A 22161-nucleotide genomic window follows, 5' to 3' on the forward strand; every position below is an offset into this window, starting at 1 on the left:
GTTGAAGAATAATTATTTAGATTTTAAAAATGTGGCGGGAATTGAAAAACAATCAGTGCCACCTGTATACTTTTCTCGTGAACTTTTTGACACATTTTTTTTTGTAATTGTTTGTAATGTTTTGGGATCAATTTTGTCAACATTGCAAACAATTTTAAGGTGATATAAACGTTTTAAAAGAAAAATATTTAATGAAAAAGAAGATGAAAAATAAGTTCTTTTAATTATAATTTTAATTAATACTAGAAAAAAATTGGTCAAGTAAAATGTAAGTATTTCAATTTTCATAGGCAAATATAACCTCAAAGATTTATTAAATTTTAAAAAATAAATCCAGCATCCAGTATTAAAGTTTATAAATAAATAAATTGACAATTACACTATTTTCTACGATTTCTAAACGAGAAATCTAAATTTTCTCCTTTTGTTTAGAAAATAAGGGAAAAAACATTTTTAATTTATTGTTTTCATCCGTTTTAAATTTTTATAATCAAATGTTTACTCTGTAAAATTTACTTTTCTAATGAACTTTTTTGAGTATTTAATTCATGTAAATTGGTAAATTCAGTAAATAATTCTTGCCTTGCAGAAACAAAGACAAAATGTCGGATAAATTAAACTTAGAAGAGGAAGTTTCGTCTCCGGATTTGTTTTCGGACTCGGATCCCGGATTAAATGAATCTAATGTTTTTTCTTTTAATAAAGAAGAAGAGTTAGTTTCCAATGAAGCAAATACTTCGAATTCTTCACCAGAATGGAAAGGAGTCAGTCTCGATGAAATTTACAAAGGTCGAAGACCATTTGAATTCCAAGAGTTGCCCCAAATACATTCTTCAGCATCACATACTGTTTTATTTGCGGTAAATTTTGTTCACCTTTAATTTTTAAACGTAAGAATTAGGATTCTAAAAAAACCTTAAATTTCTTCTTTTTCTGGCAATAATTTACTTTAAAAATTCTTCGCTAAAATTTAATTATTTTCAGGAATTTTTAGAAAATTCATTGCAAAATTCAATTATATAAATAACAATATTCAACACAAAAATTCAATTATTTTCAAAAATTTTTCTTAATTCAATGATTTTCCATATTCTACTATTTTAATAAAATTTCCTAAAAGAATTCAATTATTAAACAAAATTTTTGATAATATTCTACATGAACATTAAATTATTTTCCAAAAAAATAAAAAATTCACTGGAATTCAATTATTTAAAATAGAATTTGCATAAATTTTTTCCAAAAAAAGCAAATGTTTTAAAATTTGGCATTAAATTTCTCGCGGTACCTAATTCAATTATTTTCATAAATTTTAAAATTCTTATCAGAGATTTAATTATTTTCATAGATATTAAAATCATTCGGAGAAAGTCAATTATTTTCATAAATAACAATATTCATTACAAGAATTCAATTTAAACATTCTCAAAAGAACTTTATCAAAAATTATTAAAAAGAATTTTATTTAAAAATTGCAGAAAATAATAATTCAATTGTTAAATTTTGCACCTTTTTTTTTGTTTAATTTTATTTATCTTTTGATAATTGCATTACAGTTGCCAATACCAGATCATGGAGTTCCGAAAGCATATCCAGCGAATGCTATAGACAAATGGTGTACCGGTTTTGTTAGAATGCCCCATTCTACTCATAGTTTATATTCGATAGAAAAGGTAAATTTTTTTTTGAAAAATTTCCATTGTTGAGAATTCAATGAAATTCGAAGAATTTTCAAAAACCGAAGTCCGGACATAAGAGAAATTATTTCATCAACTAAAGAAATATCAAATTACTACGCTCAGTTGTGTAATTTTTTCAAATTTTAAATTTACAGGAAGGTAAAAAGAAAGAATTACGATGTCGATGGGAAATAATTCAAGAAGCGCTTCTACAAAGTTTTACCTCAAGCTTTCAATTGGAGGCGGCAATTTTTTCCTACAATGATAAATACGCTCAAAGATGGAATTTTTCAGCTTTACATCATTTTTTTTCCGAGGTAGGTATAAATTTTCTGGAAATCTCATTATATGAAAAGAGAAGAGAGTCATTAAAATAATTATTATTTTTCTCCTTTTTTTGAAAGGTTGTCGATGAAGATGAGTCAGAGGCATTTTTTACAGGACTATTGCCAAAAATAATTGCATTGGCTCTACAATTGCCTACTTTAATAACAGGGGCAATTCCTCTATTAAAACGTCATACAAATGCATCGATAAGCTTGAGTCAAATACAAGTTGCATCCTTGTTGGCTAACGCATTTTTGTGCACATTCCCAAGGAGAAATTCCACAAATCCACAATCGGAATATGCCAATTATCCGCATATTAATTTTAATAAGTAAGAATTAAGTTACAATTTTAATAAGTAAGGAAAATTATAATTTTAGTAAGGAAAGTTATCATTTTAATAATAAAAATTACAATCTTTAAAATTAAAAATTAAAATTGAAAATAAAAATTGAAATTAAAGATAGAAATTAAGAATGAAGAATTAAAATCGAAAATAAAAATAGAAAATAGTAAAAAAAAAACCTTTTTTTGCAGACTTTTCTCTGCCTTTAAGGAGAATCGCCAAGACAAGTGCAGTTCAGTGTCGGAGAAATTGAAATGTATTTTCCACTATTTCAGAAGAGTGACAACAAAAGGTTGATAGAAATTTTTACTAAATAAAAAGTGCAAGATTTTTTATATTAAATTGAAAATTACTTGAAATTGATAACTTTTTTTTTGTTTCAGCCCCTGAGGGTACTATCACAATACAAAGGAAATACATTGCAAAAGAAGAATGTCCCCGATGGGATCGACAATCAGAAAAATTGCCCCTGTTGCATATTGCAAGCAATGGTACAATTGAAACCGAGGGAGCTGGACTTCTTCAAGTCGATTTTGCCAATATGTAAGTTATTATTAAACATCAGATTTTATTTAAACCTCAAACTATATTAATAATCATTGTATTACAAAAGTCTATTAGCCATTACAAGTTACTTGTTTATGTTTGTTTTTTTTGTTTTCTAATTTTTATAATAAATTTTCAATTTAAATGCTTTGAATGTAAAAAAAAATTAAATTCTAATTTAATGTTTGGAAGATTTTCATTCTAAGATTAAGATTTTTAAGTTAATTAAGTTAATAAGGTTAATTAAGATTTTCATTTAAAAAAAAACATTAAATTAGAATTTAATTAAAAAAAAAAAATTAATTACAAAAATTATTTAAATTTAAAAATCTTAAATTTAATTTTTAATTCAATTAAACATTTTGAATTCCTGCTAAGAATTTTATTATTTACGAATTTGTTTGTAAAATAATTCAATTATTTATAATAATTTTCGAAAAAGTTCTTTTGAGAATTTTCATATCCATTTGATTACAAAATAAATAATTTATTAAATAATTGAGTGTACCTTAAAATTGAATTTTCATAAAGAATTTTATCAAAAAATTTTTAAATAATTGAATTCTTTTGACGAAATTTAATGAAATTTAATAAAATTAAAAAAAAATCTATTAAAAATAAATGAAATTCTACGATGAGATTTATTATTTATGAAAGTAATTAAATTCCTAAAAAGAATTTTATTATTCATGAAAATAATTGAATTCCTGCAAATAATTTTATTATTTACGAAAATAATTCAATTCTTGTGTGGAATTTTATTAAATCTATGTAAATAATAAATAATATTAGTTAATTAGTTATTAAGTGAATTTTTTAAAATTTCAAATCTAAAATTATTCAAAAATTGAAGTTGATTATTGAAAATAAAAAATTTTGTAATTTGCATACCTAATAATTATAAATTGAATACTGCGTTAATAATCATTAATTTTGTTAATTAATAAAAAGTATTTTATATAATTTATTAATTATTAATTTAACAGGTACGTTGGAGGCGGTGTTCTTGGCTGGGGTTGTGTTCAGGAGGAAATTCGTTTTGTTATTTGTCCCGAATTATTTGTGACAATGTTGGTAACGGAAGTGCTCGACGATACGGAAGCATTGGTTATTAGTGGTGTTGAGCGATTTAGTAAATACGAAGGTTATAGTAGTAGTTTCAAATGGATTGGAGATTTTGTCGACGAAACACCAAGGGACAATAGTGGTCGTCGAAAAACATCAGTCGTTGCCATTGATGCCCTATTTTTTAAGCAACCCAGCAGCCAATTTAAAATGAGTAACGTTATTCGTGAACTCAACAAGGTAAAAAAAGATCCTAAAGTTCAAAATTTGTAGATAATTGTTTTTTATTCTGTATTTGTGAAAGAAATTAATAGTTTCTAAATTATTCTAAAATTATTCTTTTTTAATTTTCAAGCACGTAAATTTAAAGAATTGAAAAAATTCTTAAATTAAAATAAAAAAATGAGAATTGTAATAATAATTTCTTTTTTAGGCTTATATTGGATTTAAGAGTAACATTACTCAGAAAGAAAACGTACCAGCTGTAGCAACCGGAAATTGGGGTTGTGGCGTTTTCCACGGAAATCCACAATTAAAGGTCTTATTGCAATTAATGGCAGCAGCTTCCGCGGGTCGAAATGTTGTTTATTTTACATTCGGCGATGCTGAATTAAGGGACAGTGTCTCTGACATGTACTGGCATTTAGTCCAGCAAAACATTGACATTGGTACGAATTTGAATATCTAATTTTATTAATTTTATTAATTTTCTTATCAAACTCTAATAACTTTTTTCAAATTTCTTTCTTAATTTCAATTTTTCCACTTTCTAAAAATTTAATTATTTTAATTACAGGTCAATTATTCTCTCTCCTCTCACAATATCAAGAATCAATGTCAAGATCCGATCGGGATTTTTATCGTTTCTTATATAATCGATCAAAAATGAAACCAATTACAAATTACTTCAAAAAATTGAATACCCACGTAAAAAATGTGAAGACACCGGAGAAAAGAAAACGTGAAAATAGTTTAACATCACCTGAACAAAATGAAAAAATTAATGACGAAATAATAGCGAAATGGATTGAAAATGAGGACGCAAAATTGAAAATAATTAAAATCAATTCGAAAGAAGAGAATGAAATAATAAATAATGACAGTGAGGGGAAAAAAATTGACTTCCCATCGAGGAATAATTCAAATGAAACAAAAGTTGAGAAAATTATTAAAAAACCAAATTGTAATCAAGATTCTGATACAAATAAAACAACATCATCATCATCATCATCGTCATCGTCACCAATAAAAAAGAAACTTTCACTTTGGGATTTACCAATGTACGAAGATTCGAAGAAATCGAATAAAAATTCAGAATCAATCTCTGAATTGCATAATTCAAACGAGGAGAATCAATTGGAAATTATTAATGTCAAAAAACTGGATGATAAAACAATACCCAGCGTTAAGAATGAAATGAAGAAAAGTAAATTGGAAGAAATTGTTGCAACGTCAACTAAAAAGACACTCGGACAAAGAAAGATATCGGATTTTTTTCTTTAGAATTTTGTACAAAAAAAAAAAACATTGAAATTTAACTGTGATTTGTATCGATTTTTTTTTGTAAATAAATGTACCCATATTAATAATAAAAAAAAGAAAAGTATAATAAAACGGAAATAATAATTTTAATAAAACAGAAATTTAAATTACAAATTTTTCAAATCAGGAAAAATTTGATTTAAATAAACGAAATTCAAAAAGGCAAACAAATTACAAAATTGTAAAGTCATTGAATTCAAAAAAAAAATTTCAAACTCGAATTTTAAGTCACAACTTCAAAAATGACACAATTGTAATTAACAATTACGAATATAATTATTCACAATTTTTTGCAATTATAGAATTTTTTGTAATAAACAATTTCGAATAATTACTATTTTGAGATTTAAAAAAATTTTAAATATTGAATATTTTAAACTTGTAAATTGAATATTTTAAAATTGTAAATCGAATGTTTTAAATTTGTAAATTGAATATTTTTAATTTTCAATTTGTAAATTGTAAAATTACTGTTTTTCCATAATAAACGATGATAAGTTGTTCAAACACTGATTTCTATTTTGATTTACAATTTATTTTGATCAAATTTATTAATACCTACTTTTAAAAATAATTAAATACAAACGAGAAATTTTATTAAAATCGGATTGAAAATAATTAAATTATTGAAAAGATTTTTGTTACATTAATAAAAATAATTGAATTTTTTCGAAGAATTTAAATAATAATAATTATGAAATAATTTAATTTCTTTTTTTTAACAAATTTATTACAAATTTTAAAAATAATTAAATGCTTACCAGAAATTTGATTAAAATCAGATTGAAAATAATTAAACTATTGAAAAGATTTTTGTTCTTAATAAAAAATAATTGAATTATTTCAAAGAATTTTGTTATTTATAAAAATAATTCTAAAATATAATTTTTTGTTTACCTTTAGAATTATATGTCCTTTTGAAGAAAGCACGTTTCCATTTTCATTATAAAAAAATATCTTGAAAAATAGGGAAAATTTCCATTTTTGATTCATTTTGGCCATTTTGGCTAATGTAGTATTATATATTGTATATATATATATTCATCAGCTGTTTTTCACGTGCTTTTTAAAGAGGTTATGTTTCCCATCTAGTTGCTTTATGCGAGTAAACGAAGTAAACGCTTCAAGTAAACGTTATAGTCAAAAAGAGTCTTTTCTTTAAAAATTGTTTCAAAAAAATCGCATAAATATGTCTGGAGATTCAGGTGATATGAAAAAATCATTGAAACGTAAGAAAAAACGTTCACATAATCAAATAATGAAAAAAATGGCACGAAGTCGAAATTACGCTGGTGAATTGGAAACTGATGCCTATCAATACATGTTACGCGTATGGGAAATAATAAGAAATGATTTTTCAACAATAGATGATAAATTAGTTTTTGCAAATAATGTTTATGAGCAAACAATCGATCACGAAGTGGATTATGCGAGAAATCAAATTGGATCGCGAGTAATTGAGAGTCTCATGGATTACGCAAATTTGGAGACAATTAAAAGAATGATATTGGCTTTTCAAAATGATTTAAGACCCATGTGCAGCGATAGATTTGCGAGTCACGTTCTACAGAAATTAATTTGTGTTTGCACCGAACGAGGTAGTTGTGAATTAGAAAAAAAGTCAACTGATCTAATTAAGGATGAAGAGAAGGAAAAATATAATGACATGTCTTTGAAATTATGTAAATACGTGATAAATAATATGGAAGAATTCGCCTGGGATACGTATGCAAATCATGTACTTAGAACTGTTTTTCAATGTTTAAGAGGTGTCGTCGATAAACCGGATCACAGTAAAAAAAAATCACTCATCCCTTTGGAAAATGTGCGAAAAGTTGATCAATCTTTTCACGATTTACTCGTCGATAGTAGCAAAAGAATGCATAAGTAAGTAAAAAATAACAAGAACAGGCTTCGCACTCAAAAATTACTTTCAAAAAAAGTATCAATAAAAGTAGATTTAAGACTGAAAAAAACAAAAAAGTAGTAAAAAAGTAGCTGTCGAAAAATTAAAATTGACGTCTAAAAAAACTCCTTTTAGTCGATACACAAAAATTTGATTTACAATTTTCTTTCTCCTGATTTCCATAAAAAAAAACATTTACGTTTTTTCATACACTGCTAATAATAACTTCAATTCTAAATTTTTCTGAAATTCAATTATTTTCCAAATTTTTATGTAGAATTCTTATACGATTGTATTTAAAAATAATTTTTGAAAGTAATAAAATAAAATTGTTTAAAATATAAAATTTATTTCAATTAAATTTGACAAAATTACTAATTAATTACCTAAATATTGAATTCAAACTTTTTAAAATTATTTACGGGAATTTAAATATAATTTCGAAAAAAATTTTAATTACCTAGAATTTTCATAAAAAAAAGATGAAATTTTTCATAAACTCTTGCAATTAAATTATTTAAAAATTTAATAATCTTTGTTAAAGAAAAATTTAAATACTTATTTATTTTTCCACAGGAGTTAAATTTACTAATAATTCTAATTTAAACACTTTTTGAAATTTAACTATTTCAAAAAAAAAATAACTCTAATTCTTGAAAAATTCAATTGTTCTTTTTTTGGAACTTTTAACTAAAATTGTTCAAACTTAATTAATTTTTTAGGAAAATAATTAAATTGTTTCGAAGAATTTAAACAAATTTGAAGAAAATAACTGAATTCTTTTGAATAATTTTAATAAAATTCCTGAAAATAATTGAATTTCCGTGGAGAATTTTACTTTATTTATGAAAATAATTAAATTCTTCCAAAGAAAGTTTTTTATTTATGAAAATAATTAAATTTTTGTAAAGAATTTTCTTTTTTCAATTTGGAAAATAATTGAATTCTTGCTGAGGTTTTCAGTATTTTTAAAAATAATTGAATTTTTGTGAAGAATTTTTGTTAAATTACATGAAAATAATTGAACTTTTCTAAGAATTGAATGATTTATGAAAATAATTAAATTTCTGTGAAGAATTTTCCTTTTTCAATTTGGAAAATAATTGAAATCTTTCTGAGATTTTCAGTATTTTTGAAAATTATTGAATTTTTGCTAAGAATTTTATTATTTTTGAAAATAATTGATTTTTTGTGGAGAATTTTAGTATTTTTGAAAATAATTTAATTTTTGTGAAGAATTTTTGTTAAATTACATGAAAATAATTGAACTTTTTCTAGGAATTGAACAATTTATAAAAATAATTGAATTTTTGTGAAGAATTTTTTTTTTAATTTCAGGAAATAATTGAATTCTTCCGAAGAATTTTATTACTTATGAAAATAATTAAATTCTTCCAAAGAATGTTTTTATTTGTGAAAATAATTGATTTTTTGTGAAGAATTTTGTTAAATTACTTAAAAATAATTGAACTTTTTCTAAGAATTGAATGATTTATGAAAATAATTGAATTTATGTGGAAAACTTGATTTTTTTTGAAAATAATTGAATTTCTGTGGAAAATTTTATTATTTATTTAATTTAATTTTTCTTTTTTTGCAGTTGGCCTCAATTTTTAGAATTTGGACATCACGAACTCACGTCTGGACTATTACAAACAGTTTTACATTCACTAAAAGATGTCGATTCTGATCTATGTTCAACGATCGTGAAAAAAATAATCACCGAATCATTTACAGCCGACGATAGTGGAAATTTAACCGGATTTCTTGAAACCGAATCATCGGCAAGATTAATTGAAGTTTGTCTCGTCGTCTCGAATGCTAAAACATTTAAGAAAATATACAAACGTTTTTTCATCAATAAATTGGGAGAGTTGAGCATAATGGGAAAGGCGAATTTTTGTGTTCAACGTTTACTCGAAAATTGTGGTACAAAAGAAATTTTTGACGACATATTCGACGAGATTTCAAATCATTTTGAAATGATTTTACAAAGGAAATTTACCGGTGTCTTATTTAGTGTGGCGGAAGCTTGTTCGCGATTACATACAAAACAGGGACTATTCATTAATTGTTTGATGAAAATTCTGCATTGTGAAGATGCTGCAAGACAAGGACAAATTGCACGACTCACTGCAAGTTTGGTAAATTTTGAAAAATTGGAACAAGCAAGAAAGGAGAAACAAATTGTTCCTCTACAATTACATGGAAGTTTGATTGTTCAACAGATGTTGAATTTTAATAAACCTATAAAAATTGTTAATTCACTTTTAGAAGCTGACGCTGAGGAACTTGCTTTTATTTTCAGTGATATGCACGGTAGTCGAATTGTTAATTGTTTTATGAGTAGTCAATATATTGGGGAGAAGAGTCGTGAAAAATTGGCGAAGAAATTGCAGGGCTATTGGGTTGAGTTAGCTTGCAGTACACATGGTTCGAGGAGTTTGGAGAGAATTTGGGAGAAGGCGAAGGAAAATCAGAGAATTATCATTATGGAGGAATTAACAAAAGCCGGAGAATCACTTCGATCGAGTAAAACTGGAAGGATTATTTCGACAAAATTCAACGTTCCTCTATTTGCAAGAAGCAGGAAAGAATGGTCGGAATCACAAGGGAAGGATGAGAAAACAAAAGCATTGTTTGCTGATATCGTCAATCCAGATGTAAAAAGTGAATGTAAATAACATTGTTTAATATCAAATCTGTTTAATTTTTATTTAAACAGTTTCAAACTTACATTTGTTTGGTTTCCTTATTTCGAAAGGAAATAATTTTCCCGTTCTAAAAAGAAATCTTTGTTTCTTATTTTCTTATTTTTGTACCGACTATAATTTAACTGTATCGTTTTGTTAAGTACGGAATTTAAAGTGAATTGAAACTTTAGTGATCCAAACTTTATTAAACCTTCCATTATGTATATTAAAAAAATAAATTGTGTTATGGCTAAAAATGTGTTCATACTTTCATCTATTGCTTCTTTTATTAACATGACAAAGATTTGTAATTACTCTTTTTTTATAATGATAATTATTACTGTTTTACGAAAATTCATAAAATTGACGATCTAGAGAATATAACCTTTCATTGCATGTGCAAGAATTTATCCCATTTTTTCAATATTTTTCAATTGTCAATAAAGTTTTCAGGTACTTACAGGCTAAGAAGATTGGTAGCTCACTGAAAACCACTTAAAACACTCAAAATTGATCGAAAATTCGTTTAATTTTGTAAAATTTCTCGCAAAAATGCAACTGAATGGAACACTGATTGAAACTGAATGTTGACGACGACCCGACATACATGTGACTGGCAAAAATGGCGCCAATTTCAAAAGGTATACCAACTGCAGATACCGCCTCAGCAGGTACATTATCCACAATTTTTATTTTCAACAACTAATTATTTATGATGATAAGAAAAATCCATTCTTTTGAGAAGAACGAGAACGAGAAAACAATTGTTAATTCATAAAATTTAATTTAAACCATTTAAACTTATAAACAATTTTTAAATTGTAACGTTTCTCGAGAAATCTTAAGATGTCGTTACTCACGTTCCTAACCTAACCTTACATTACGTCATCATCAAAATGTCAGATGTACGTTTGATATTTTTTTATAGACGTCACTTAACTCTACGTTGTCAGTGTGCATTTTATTTATTTTTTTATAGTTTCCAACTTTTAAATTAAAAATATCAACATGGCCATCTACACTAGTTGACAATTTTTTATTAATTAATCAAATATAAGTGTTAAATTTTGTAAATAAGTTATCCAAGAACAATTATAAATTTTATCAGTGCTATCTACGTAATTTTCCTTCATCTTTCAATATATATTCGTGTAATTAATTCAACTTAACACTATAATCAGCAAAAATGACGATAAATACTGATGTGTACGATGATTTGTACTTGTGAGTATTATTTCATATCATCTCGGTTAATAAAAAAATTATAATTTATACGAGAGACGCATTGTCATCTTTAATTTCTAAAACTATTGATTTTTCAGTCTTTTTTTTAACGAATTTGTTTTTTCAAATATTTTTTAGGTATGCAACTCCTGAAAAATTTTACATAGAGCCAGTAGGAACTAAAGTATTACTTGTAGTTGATAGAGTTAGTCAACAAATTTACACACAAGGTAAGAATGAGTACTATTGTTTTACTATTATAATATAATGAAATCTATTGTATTATTTTCAACATTAGGACATAAAAGAGTCTATTGTGAACTTCAAAAGTTTCAGAGTGACCACATGTCATTAAAGTCAGGGAAATGTCAGGAAAAAAAATTTAAATCAAAATTTTTGTCAGTAAAGTCAGGGAAATGACAAGGAAAAAACATTTTTTGTCAGGGAAATTAAGAAAATTGAGACTTTTTTCGATTTATTTTCAAAAATTGCGACTTTTTTTACTTTTTTTCCAAATATTGCAACAAAATACCAAATTTCGTGTGAATTAAATTATTTTCAAATTTTCAATATAATTTTAATAACATTTCTCGAAAGAATACAATTATTTTTAAAAGTATTAATTAAATTCAATTATTTTCAAGAATTTTAATATAAATTCAATTATTTTCGACAATTTTGATAAAAATCTGGTTAAAAATCATTATTTTCAAGAATTTTAATATAAATTCAATTATTTTCGACAATTTTTATAAAAATCTGGTTAAAAAATCATTATTTTCAAAATTTTTAATAACATTCCTTCACAAATAAGAAAATTCTTAGCAAGAATTAAAATATTTCCATAAATAATAAAATTCTACAAAAGAATTCAATTATTTTCCTAAATAATAAAATGTTTCGGGAGAATTCAATTATTTTCAATACAATTTTAATAAAATTTCTCAAAAGAATACAATTACTTTTAAAAATATTAATTAAATTTAATTATTTTTAAGAATTTTAATATAAATTCAATTATTTTCGACACTTTTGATGTAAATCTTTTTAAAAAATCATTATTTTCAAAATTTTTAATAAAATTTCTCAAAAGAATACAATTACTTTCAAAAATATTAATTAAATTCAATTATTTTCTAGAATTTTAATATAAATTCAATTATTTTCGCCACTTTTAATGTAAATCTTTTTAAAAAATCATTATTTTCAAAATTTTTAATAAAATTCCTTCATAAATAAGAAAATTTTTCACAAGAATTAAAATACTTATTTATATAAATAATAAAATTCTACAAAGGAGTTCAATTATTTTCAATACAATTTTAATAAAATTTCACGAAAGAATACAATTATTTTTAAAAATATTATTTAAATTCAATTATTTTCAAGAGCTGTAATAAAAATTCAATTATTTTCATTACAATTTTAATAAAATTTCTAGGAAAAAATTGAATTATATTCAAGATAAGTTTAATTATTTTTAAAAATTGCAATAAAATTTTTCTAAACAATTCAATTATTCTCAAAAGTTTTTAATAAAATTCTTTGTAAATTTTATTTCATTAATTTTAAAATTGAAAACATTTAAAGAGGGAAATTATTTCAAAAGTTAGGAAACAAAAAAGCAAACTGCGAACAGATTACCGGAATAGAACGATTATTAATATAGATTTTAAAAAAATTAATTGTAAAAATTGCTTTAATATAATTTTTTGAAAATATTATATCTTAATAACTTAAGAAAAAAAACATGGAAAGTTTTGAGTTTTTGTATTTAAATAATTAAATTCTAGAAGAAATTTCGTAAAATTATTTAAAATAATTGATTTAGAGATAAATTTCAGTTGAAAATTGTAGAAAATAATTGTATTCAGGAAGGATTATAATTGTAATTTTTAGAACTTGTTAAAATTTATAATTTTGGCAGGGAAAATAATTTTAATTGCATTAAATTGTCAGAGAAATTGATAAACTGAAAGTTGTGATCACCCTGAGTTTTTACATCAGAGTAAAAATGTAAACTGCTAAAAAATAAGTAGATATTTAAAAATTTTCGATAATTTGAACAAAATATTTATTTTCAGCTGGTACAGCGAGTCAAATTCCCCAAACGGCGAGTAGGCGAAAAATATGGGGTATCGTGGGAACTATAAGGCTATTAGCCTCTCGTTATCTCGTTGTCATTACGAGTGCAGAAAGAATTGGCACGATAGCAGGACAAACAATTTTCAAGATAGTTTCAACCGAAATTATACCCTATGCAAGATCGTTGCTACATTTAAATGAACGACAGAAGCAAAATAATGCCACGTATCTGGAGATGATCAAATCCGTGTTAAATACACCTCACTTTTATTTCAGTTATACGTATGATCTCAGTCATACAATGCAAAGGTTACACAATACGAATCCAGAATTTTTACAGGTATTCTTAAATTTTTAAACCAAATTATTTGAAATATTGTGAAATCGGTTTAAAATTGATTTAATATCGTTTTTCCTTTATTTTAGATGCCACTTTACGATAGAGCAGATCCTCGATTTGTATGGAATTCGTACATGTTGCAGGAATTAACTTCCAGACCAGAGCAGCATAAATTCTGCTTGCCAATTATTCATGGTTGTATCCTTTTTCAAAAAAAAAAAAAAAAAAAATGATCAATATAACTGAAAAATGAATAGTACAGGTAAAAAAAGAAAAAGGTGTTTTTTTTGAAATTTTTGTGATATAAAATAGTGAACCTTAACAAGAATAAATAGTTGTTTCATTGAATACGATTGTGATCAATGGCATTGCATTTAACTGGGGAATTATTTCACGAAGAAGTATTCAACGAGCTGGTACAAGATTATTTTCTAGGGGAATAGATGGAAATGGCAATGTTTCAAATTACGTTGAAACAGAACAATTAATCGAAGTGAACGGCGATCGGAGTTCCTTTGTACAAACTCGTGGATCAATTCCACTTTATTGGCAACAAGCGCCAAACCTCAAGTACAAACCAAAGCCACAATTAATTCCTCATGAAGATCATCAAACCGCATGTACAAGACATTTTGAAGCACAAATATTTCATTATGGAAAACAAATTCTAGTTAATTTGGTAATTATTTCTTTTTCAACAGACTTTTTTGGCTTTTTTCAAAAAATTGCTAAGTTGAAATATTAATCAATTTATCTCTATTCTAGATCGATCACACTGGAGCAGAAGGTGAATTGGAGAGAGCATATCGTGATATTGTGAATCGAATAGGACATCAGGATGTGCGACTTGAATCCTTTGATTTTCATGCCGAGTGTCGAAAAATGCGATGGGATCGACTGACGATTTTGATGGATCGATTGGCTCATGATCGAGAGCAGATTAGTTATTTTTTATTGACTAGAGACGGTGCATTGCTCTCGGTGCAAGATGGTGTTTTTCGCACTAATTGCATCGATTGTCTGGACAGAACGAACGTCGTTCAAAGTATGCTCGCCAAGAGAGTACTCACTGATGCTCTATCTAAACTGAAGGTTCTCAGAAGTGTGGAGGAACATCCACAGTTGGAAAATTTATTCAAACAGGTAAATATATGTAATTATGTTTTTTCTATAGCAGGCTTCGCACTCAATAATTAATTTTAAAAAAGGGGCAAATAGTAGCTTTAAGATTCATATTCTTAATTTTCCAAAGAAATTAAAATTTTTGATAATTTTAATGTAAAGGTTTTTTTAAATTTACCTATTTATAAAAATTCGTATTAGAACGCATTTAATAATAAATTATAATCTAAAATTGTATTAAAAATAATTGAATTTCTGTGAAGAATTTTATTATTCATAAAAATCATTGAATTCTTGCAACGAATTTCAGTAAATTTTTTTAAATAATTGAATTTCTGTAAGGAATTTTAATATTTATGAAAATAATTGATTTCTTGCAACAAATTTCAGTAAATTTTTTAAAATAATTCCATTTCTGTGAACAATTTTTTTATTTCTAAAAATAATTTAATTTTTGCAAAAGAATCTTACTAAATGTTTCTAAATAATTTGATTTGTTTAAAGAATTTTATGAAAATTAAAAAGAATAATTCAAGTATTTCCTATAATTCACTGAAAACTGTATTAAAAATAATTGAATTCTTGCAATGAATTTTATTATTTATGAAAATAATTGAATTCTTTCAACGAATTTCAATAAATTTTTTTAAATAATTGAATTTCTGTGAAGAATTTTATTATTTATGATAATAATTTAATTCTGTCAGCGAATTTGAATACATTTTTTTAAATAATTGAATTTCTGTGAAGAATTTTATTATTTATGATAATAATTGAATTTCTGTGAAGAATATTATTATTTATGATAATAATTGAATTCTGTCAACGAATTTCAATAAATTTTTTTAAGTAATTGAATTCCTGTGAAATTTTTTTTTTATTTATGAAAACATTTGAATTTTTGTGAAGAATTTTGTTAAATTACTTAAAAATAATCCAATTATTTCTTAGAATTGAATGATTTATGAAAGTAATTCAATTTATGTGGAAAATTTTATTTTGTATAAAAATAATTGGATTTCTGTATGGAATTTTTTTTTAATTTTCGAAAATAAATTAATTCATGCTGAGAATTTCAGTTTATTTTTTAATTAATTGAATTTCTATGAAAAATTTTGTTAAATTATTTGAGAATAATTGAAATTTTTCTAAGAATTGAACGATTTATGAAAATAATTGAATTTATGTGGAAAATTTTATTTTTTATGAAAATAATTTGATTTCTGTGAAGATTTTTTTTTAAATTTACGAAAATAATTGAATTTTTGCTAAGAATTTTATTATTTTTGAAAATAATTGAATTCTTGCAATGAATTTTATTAAAATGTGTTTTTGAAGAATTTTTTTTTTTAAATCTTAAATATAATTCAATTACTTTCTGGAATTAAATTTCATTAATTGTATTTGAAAATAAATTAATTCTTATAAAAAAATTTTATCAAAATTATTTTAAAATATTTTCATTCGGAGAATTTTATAAAATTTTTTTCATTAATTTACTTATTCATAAAAGTTAATGAAAATTGTATTTGAAATAATTGAATTTCTGCGATATTTTTATTATTTATGAAAAGAAATTTAATTTTTTGAGACGAATTTTTTTAAATTATTGAATTCTGTTGTAAATCTTTATTAAATTATTGAATTCTTCTGAATTTCAGCAATGAATTTTATTACTTACGGAAATAATTGAATTGCTGTAGTCTTGTACTGGAAAAATTTTTCTGAAAACGGGAACTGCTTGTTAAAAAGTTCATGCTTGATAATTTATCGTAATAATTTATTCTTTTTTTGTACTTTTACTCCAAAAATTATAAAGATAATAATTTTAAACCTGAAAATTTGGTTTAATTACATGCATTACACGAATAATGTATAAACTATAAATTATTAAACTAACATCTAATTTTTTAGGTATGGGCCGACAATGCGGACATAATAAGTATAGAATACTCTGGAACAAGTGCATTGAAAACGGATTTTACTCGTACAGGTAAACGTACGAAACTTGGGGCAATAAAAGATGGCATCAACTCGATGACGCGATATTATAAGAACAATTTTGCTGACGGTTACCGACAGGTATTTTACAATTGACTTTTTCGAAAACATTAACATTATTTTGTTATGAATGAGATTACTAATTTTCGAAATGAATTTTTTTTTAGGATTCAATTGAACTCTTTTTGGGACGTTATGTAATTCAAGACGACGAGTGTTCAACGAGAAAGTGTCCTCTCGAATCAGAGAGAAATTGGCGTTACGCTACATTCCCACTTGTTCTATTGGTCGCATCGGCCATGCTAGTTGCACATGTTATTCTACCGTCGCGATATACGACGGAAGTCTTACTTTATATGCTCTTTTGGGGTGGTATGGTGGCTGGAACATTTGCAACGATTGTCCATCATGGAAAGCAATATGTCGACAAACCGAGACTCACTTAGTATTTTTTGCGAAAAAAATTATCGGTTCATTCGAATTGTTGAAGGAAATCATGGTATATTGTAATTATGTGTCATGGAATCATTGTACTTTTTTTTGATTTATATAATATAATATATATACAGGTTATACATGTTAAAATATTATTTTTAATTTTCAATATATTTTTAAATAGACAATTCATGCCTCTAACGATAAATAAATGCAATTATACAAAAATAACGAAAATAAATGTGAATCATCATCATCGGGTACTTGAAACTTTATCAACCGACATGAATTTTAAATTACTGAAATCGCCCCTTAATGGAACAGATATTTTTTGTCTTTTAGATTAATTTTATTTTTTATTATTTTTATTTTTTAGTATCAAATTTTCATATATATTTTCATTTTGAAAGTTTTGAATTTACATTCGTAAATTCAAAACCTTCACAATGAAAATATATAACAACGCTTTTACAATACTTTCAGGTTGTAAATTCTTGCTGGCAATTTTAAAGAAGAAACCTAAAAATCTATTAAAGTTCGAAATATGTATTTAGATAATGATATTAACCTGCATTTTTATATTTTCCATTTGGTTGATTCTTTGGACTTTGAAATTTGATAAAAGCTTTTTTTGCGATTTTTGCACTTTCTAGAATTGATGTTGGGAATTTCGGTCCCTTCTGACGTGAGTAGATTATTCGATAGAATAGCTTTGACAACACTTTTATTTGGATTTTTGCTATTTTCATCAACGTTGAATTCCATACTATCAGCGACAAGAATAATATTGAAGAATCTGATGATTTAATCAATTCACTGGAAGATTTAAATATATCGAAAATCGTACCCTATTTATTTTCCGATTTTCGTAAGTATATATTGTGAAAAATATTCTGATTCACTCTAAACATGATTATAGATACTCAAAAAAATGTTCTATTACATTTATTTACGAATTTCTTGCATTGTAAAATTATTCAATTATTTTTAATTTAATTATTGAAAAAGTTCTTTGAGAATTTTTAAATCCATTTGATTACAATTCAATTTTACGTGAAATTTCTATTATTCGGAAATTCTTCAATTAAAATGTATTTTATAAAAATAAAAAATACAAATAATTTCCACAAAAAAAATTCAATTAAACTTTTTCAAAATAATTAATTCTACAGAATTGTTAGCTAAAAGTGTAAAAAATTCAGATTTTCAAAGATTTTAATTTGAAACCATCTCAAAATTCAAGTATTTCTAAAAATTCAGGCCATAATGCTTTTAATATTCAATTATAATCTAAAATTTTGACTGAAATTCATTTTTAAATCAATTTTTGTTAGAAAATTCTAGGAGAATTCAATTATAAAATACAAAAAAAATAATTTATTGAATAATTGAATGTTTCTTAAAATTGAATTTTCATAAGGAATTTTATCAACAAATTTTTAAATAATTAAATTCTTTTGACAAAATTTACTTAATAAAATTAAAAAAAAATTTTTAAAAACATTTTTCGAAGAATTCGATTCAAATTGTATTAAAAATAATTGAAATTCTGCGATGAGTTTTATTATTTATTAAAGTAATTGAATTCCTAAAAAGAATTCATGAAAATAATTGAATTCCTGTGAAATTTTTATTATTTACGAAAATTGAATGAAAAATTCTAATTTTCAAATATTTTAATGTGAAAAATTTTGAAAATTCAATTATTTCTAAAAATTCAAGCTGTAATGTTTTAATATTCAATTATCTAAAATTTTAACTTCGATCTATTTTTAAATCCATTTTTATGAGAAAATTCTACGAGAATTCAATTCTTTAAATATAAAAATAAATAATTTATTGAATAATTGAATGTTTTTAAAAATTGAATTCTCATAAGGAATTTTATTTAAAAAAAAAATTATTAATTATGAAAATAATTATTCAATTGTTGCGAAGAAATTTATAAAAAATTTGTAAATAATTGAATTCCTGCAAAGTTCTTATTAAAATTTATGCAAATAATTTGAATCCTTGTAAAAAATTTTATTATTTATAAAAATAATTGAATTATTGCGAAGAAATTTATAAAAATTTTTTTTATGAAAATAATGGAATGTTTGCGTAAAATTGTATATTAAAATTTTTTTAAATAATTGAATTCATTTGGAAAGTTTGATTAAAATAGTAGATATTAAAAAGAACCGAATTGAGGAAAATTTTGAAAAATAATTGAAATTCGGTTTTTCAAATTTTTGATAATTTTAAATTTTTTACCAAAGGGTGGAGGATATGAAATAAGTAAAGTGTTTTTCAAGAGCCTAAAAATAATGAAGCTAAATGCCATAAAAGAGAAGAAAAAATGATGAATTTTAAGAAATTCGGTTTTTCGAATTTTTTCGAATTTTTGATAATTTTAGATTTTTTACCAAAAAGTGGAGACTATTAAATAAGTAAATTATTTTTCAAGAGCACAAAAATAATAAACCCAAATGCCACAAAAGAAAAGAAAAAATGTTGAATTTTAAGAAAATCGGATTTTTGAATTTTATCGAATTTTTGATAATTTTAGATTTTTTACCAGAAAGTAGAGACTATTAAATAAGTAAAGTATTTTTCGAAAGCACAAAAATAATAAAGCCTAATGCCACAAAAGAGAAGAAAAAATGTTGAATTTTAAGAAATTCGGTTTTTTGAATTTTATCGAATTTTTGATAATTTTAGATTTTTTACCAAAAAGTGGAGACTATTAAATAAGTAAATTATTTTTCAAGAGCACAAAAATAATAAACCCAAATGCCACAAAAGAGAAGAAAAAATGTTGAATTTTAAGAAAATCGGATTTTTGAATTTTATCGAATTTTTGATAATTTTAGACTTTTTACCAGAAAGTAGAGACTATTAAATAAGTAAAGTATTTTTCGAAAGCACAAAAATAATAAAGCCTAATGCCACAAAAGAGAAGAAAAAATGTTGAATTTTAAGAAAATCGGATTTTTGAATTTTATCGAATTTTTGATAATTTTAGATTTTTTACAAAAAAGTGGAGACTATTAAATAAGTAAAGTATTTTTCGAAAGCACAAAAATAATAAAGCCAAATGCCATAAAAGAGAAAAAAAAATGTTGAATTTTAAGAAAATCGGATTTTTGAATTTTATCGAATTTTTGATAATTTTAAATTTTTTACAAAAAAGTGGAGACTATTAAATAAGTAAAGTATTTTTCAAGAGCACAAAAATAATAAAGCCTAATGCCACAAAGGGAAGAAAAAATGTTGAATTTTAAGAAAATCGGATTTTTGAATTTTATCGAATTTTTGATAATTTTAGACTTTTTACCAAAAAGTGGAGACTATTAAATAATTAAAGTATTTTTCGAAAGCACAAAAATAATAAAGCCTAATGCCACAAAAGAGAAGAAAAAATTTTGAATTTTAAGAAATTCGGGTTTTCAAGTTTTTGATAAATTTTTATAATTGTAAATTTTTTTACCAAAGGATGGAAACTATTAAATAAGTAAAGTGTTTTTTAAGAGCTAAAAAATAATGAAGCAAAGTGCGATAAAACAGAAGAAAAAATGTTGAATTTAAAAAAATTCGGTTTTTCGAGTTTTTGATCATTTTTAATTTTTTTTGTTTTTAAATAAAACTCTTCTGTAAATCCATTATTTTTAATAATTTATTAAATATATATTAAAAAATGTTATTAATTTCATAAGATATTGAATTATTAAAATTTTTCATTAATCTAAGATCTTTAAAATTTCTAATTAAATTCATTGAAAATTTAAGTTACAAAATTTTGAATTAAGTCCATTTGAAGATTATTTATTTATGAAAATGGTGAACGCAGCTTTTTAAATTCAATTAATTTATTTGAGATATTTAAGTAAAATTATTCATTAAATAATTTATTTATTTTATGATAGTTGTTCAAGATTTAAGTTATTTATGAAAATAAATTATTGTTAGAAATAGTAATTTCATAGTTTATGGGGCAAACAAAAAATACACAAAAATTAATCCATAAATAACAGAAATGGTTATTTGCGATTGTAAATTATTGCGAAAAAATTCCAAATGTTGCTATTAAAATATATGATTCATGTTTCATTTATCATTACTTTTGGCAAAATATACCCTAAAAATGATCATAAATATTAAGTTGGAGAAGAAAACGAAATTTTCGTGACTGTTCACTGTTAAGTTTATTCTTTGATAGAGAACAGTTTTAGTAAAGTCCTAATCTTTATTGCCCCTGTTTTATGATAAGCAAAATCGATCACTTGTGCCTTTTCGTTCAATTTTTTTTTTTTTTTTTTTTTGCATTAAAAACTTTATTCCCGCACTGAAATAAAAAAGATATGAAATATTATTTTTCAAACTTTCAAAATTCAAAATAATAAATGTAAAAATTTAAAATTTACTATTTACACAATTTATAATAATTATCAATTTACAATTATCAAATTACAATTTAAAATTTACAATTTACAATTTACAATTTTCAATTTTCAATTTACAATTTACAATTTACTATGAATTGCAAAATTTTATTGTTAATAGAACTCTTTAAATTGAAGACAATTGAAGAAGCGACTCATTTACAATGTTGAACAGAAGAAAGGCGCAAGTTTATAGGAAAAGTTAAAAAATGTTGAGAGTTGATGAAATGCATGCTCGCCTCCAGAGAGAGAGAGTGAGAGAGAGAGAGAGAGAAAACAGATTTTCAAGAGGACAAAAAAAAAGGATTATCACTTTTGTTGTTCGTATTTCATGGAAGAGTGAAAGTTTCTCAAGATTTTCCAAGCTCATTCTTTTCTCAACTATATAGAATAATAGAGCTATTTTGGACTATAAAAAGTATGAAG

At 24.0% G+C, this 22161-nt stretch overlaps 3 protein-coding genes across 3 annotated transcripts; all 3 read left to right on the forward strand.

Moving 5' to 3' along the window:
* Positions 1–93: 93 nt before the first annotated feature.
* LOC122506771 (poly(ADP-ribose) glycohydrolase) lies at positions 94–5573 on the forward strand. The gene is made up of 10 exons (XM_043619110.1): positions 94–268; positions 590–860; positions 1557–1673; positions 1835–1996; positions 2084–2337; positions 2544–2644; positions 2736–2895; positions 3885–4203; positions 4397–4631; positions 4760–5573. Exons 2-10 carry the CDS (start codon positions 603–605, stop codon positions 5464–5466), a joined length of 2313 nt encoding a protein of 770 aa, XP_043475045.1. The 5' UTR covers positions 94–268; positions 590–602; the 3' UTR covers positions 5467–5573.
* Positions 5574–6576: 1003 nt separating this feature from the next.
* On the forward strand, positions 6577–10361 carry LOC122506836 (nucleolar protein 9). The gene is made up of 2 exons (XM_043619231.1): positions 6577–7392; positions 9012–10361. The coding sequence occupies exons 1-2, from the start codon at positions 6695–6697 to the stop codon at positions 10093–10095; spliced, it is 1782 nt and encodes a 593-aa protein (XP_043475166.1). The 5' UTR covers positions 6577–6694; the 3' UTR covers positions 10096–10361.
* Positions 10362–10992: 631 nt separating this feature from the next.
* LOC122503037 (phosphatidylinositol-3-phosphatase SAC1) lies at positions 10993–17449 on the forward strand. Its single transcript, XM_043613481.1, has 8 exons — positions 10993–11328; positions 11467–11558; positions 13413–13753; positions 13840–13951; positions 14089–14432; positions 14519–14896; positions 16790–16957; positions 17044–17449. The coding sequence occupies exons 1-8, from the start codon at positions 11291–11293 to the stop codon at positions 17320–17322; spliced, it is 1752 nt and encodes a 583-aa protein (XP_043469416.1). The 5' UTR covers positions 10993–11290; the 3' UTR covers positions 17323–17449.
* The last annotated feature ends 4712 nt before the right edge of the window (positions 17450–22161 follow it).

Source organism: Leptopilina heterotoma, unplaced genomic scaffold (genome assembly GCF_015476425.1).
Source record: "Leptopilina heterotoma isolate Lh14 unplaced genomic scaffold, ASM1547642v1 Lhet_0, whole genome shotgun sequence".
Classification (NCBI taxonomy): Eukaryota; Metazoa; Arthropoda; class Insecta; order Hymenoptera; family Figitidae; genus Leptopilina; species Leptopilina heterotoma.

Coding starts and splice junctions, on each gene's coding strand:
- LOC122506771 (XM_043619110.1), top strand. CDS start 603: ATGTCGGATAAATTAAACTTAGAAGAGGAAGTTTCGTCTCCGGATTTG. Junction 1,674..1,834: donor GTTTATATTCGATAGAAAAG/GTAAATTTTTTT, acceptor TTAAATTTACAG/GAAGGTAAAAAGAAAGAATT. Junction 2,338..2,543: donor CCGCATATTAATTTTAATAA/GTAAGAATTAAG, acceptor CTTTTTTTGCAG/ACTTTTCTCTGCCTTTAAGG.
- LOC122506836 (XM_043619231.1), top strand. CDS start 6,695: ATGTCTGGAGATTCAGGTGATATGAAAAAATCATTGAAACGTAAGAAA. Junction 7,393..9,011: donor AGTAGCAAAAGAATGCATAA/GTAAGTAAAAAA, acceptor CTTTTTTTGCAG/TTGGCCTCAATTTTTAGAAT.
- LOC122503037 (XM_043613481.1), top strand. CDS start 11,291: ATGACGATAAATACTGATGTGTACGATGATTTGTACTT. Junction 14,433..14,518: donor AACAAATTCTAGTTAATTTG/GTAATTATTTCT, acceptor TCTCTATTCTAG/ATCGATCACACTGGAGCAGA. Junction 14,897..16,789: donor TGGAAAATTTATTCAAACAG/GTAAATATATGT, acceptor CTAATTTTTTAG/GTATGGGCCGACAATGCGGA.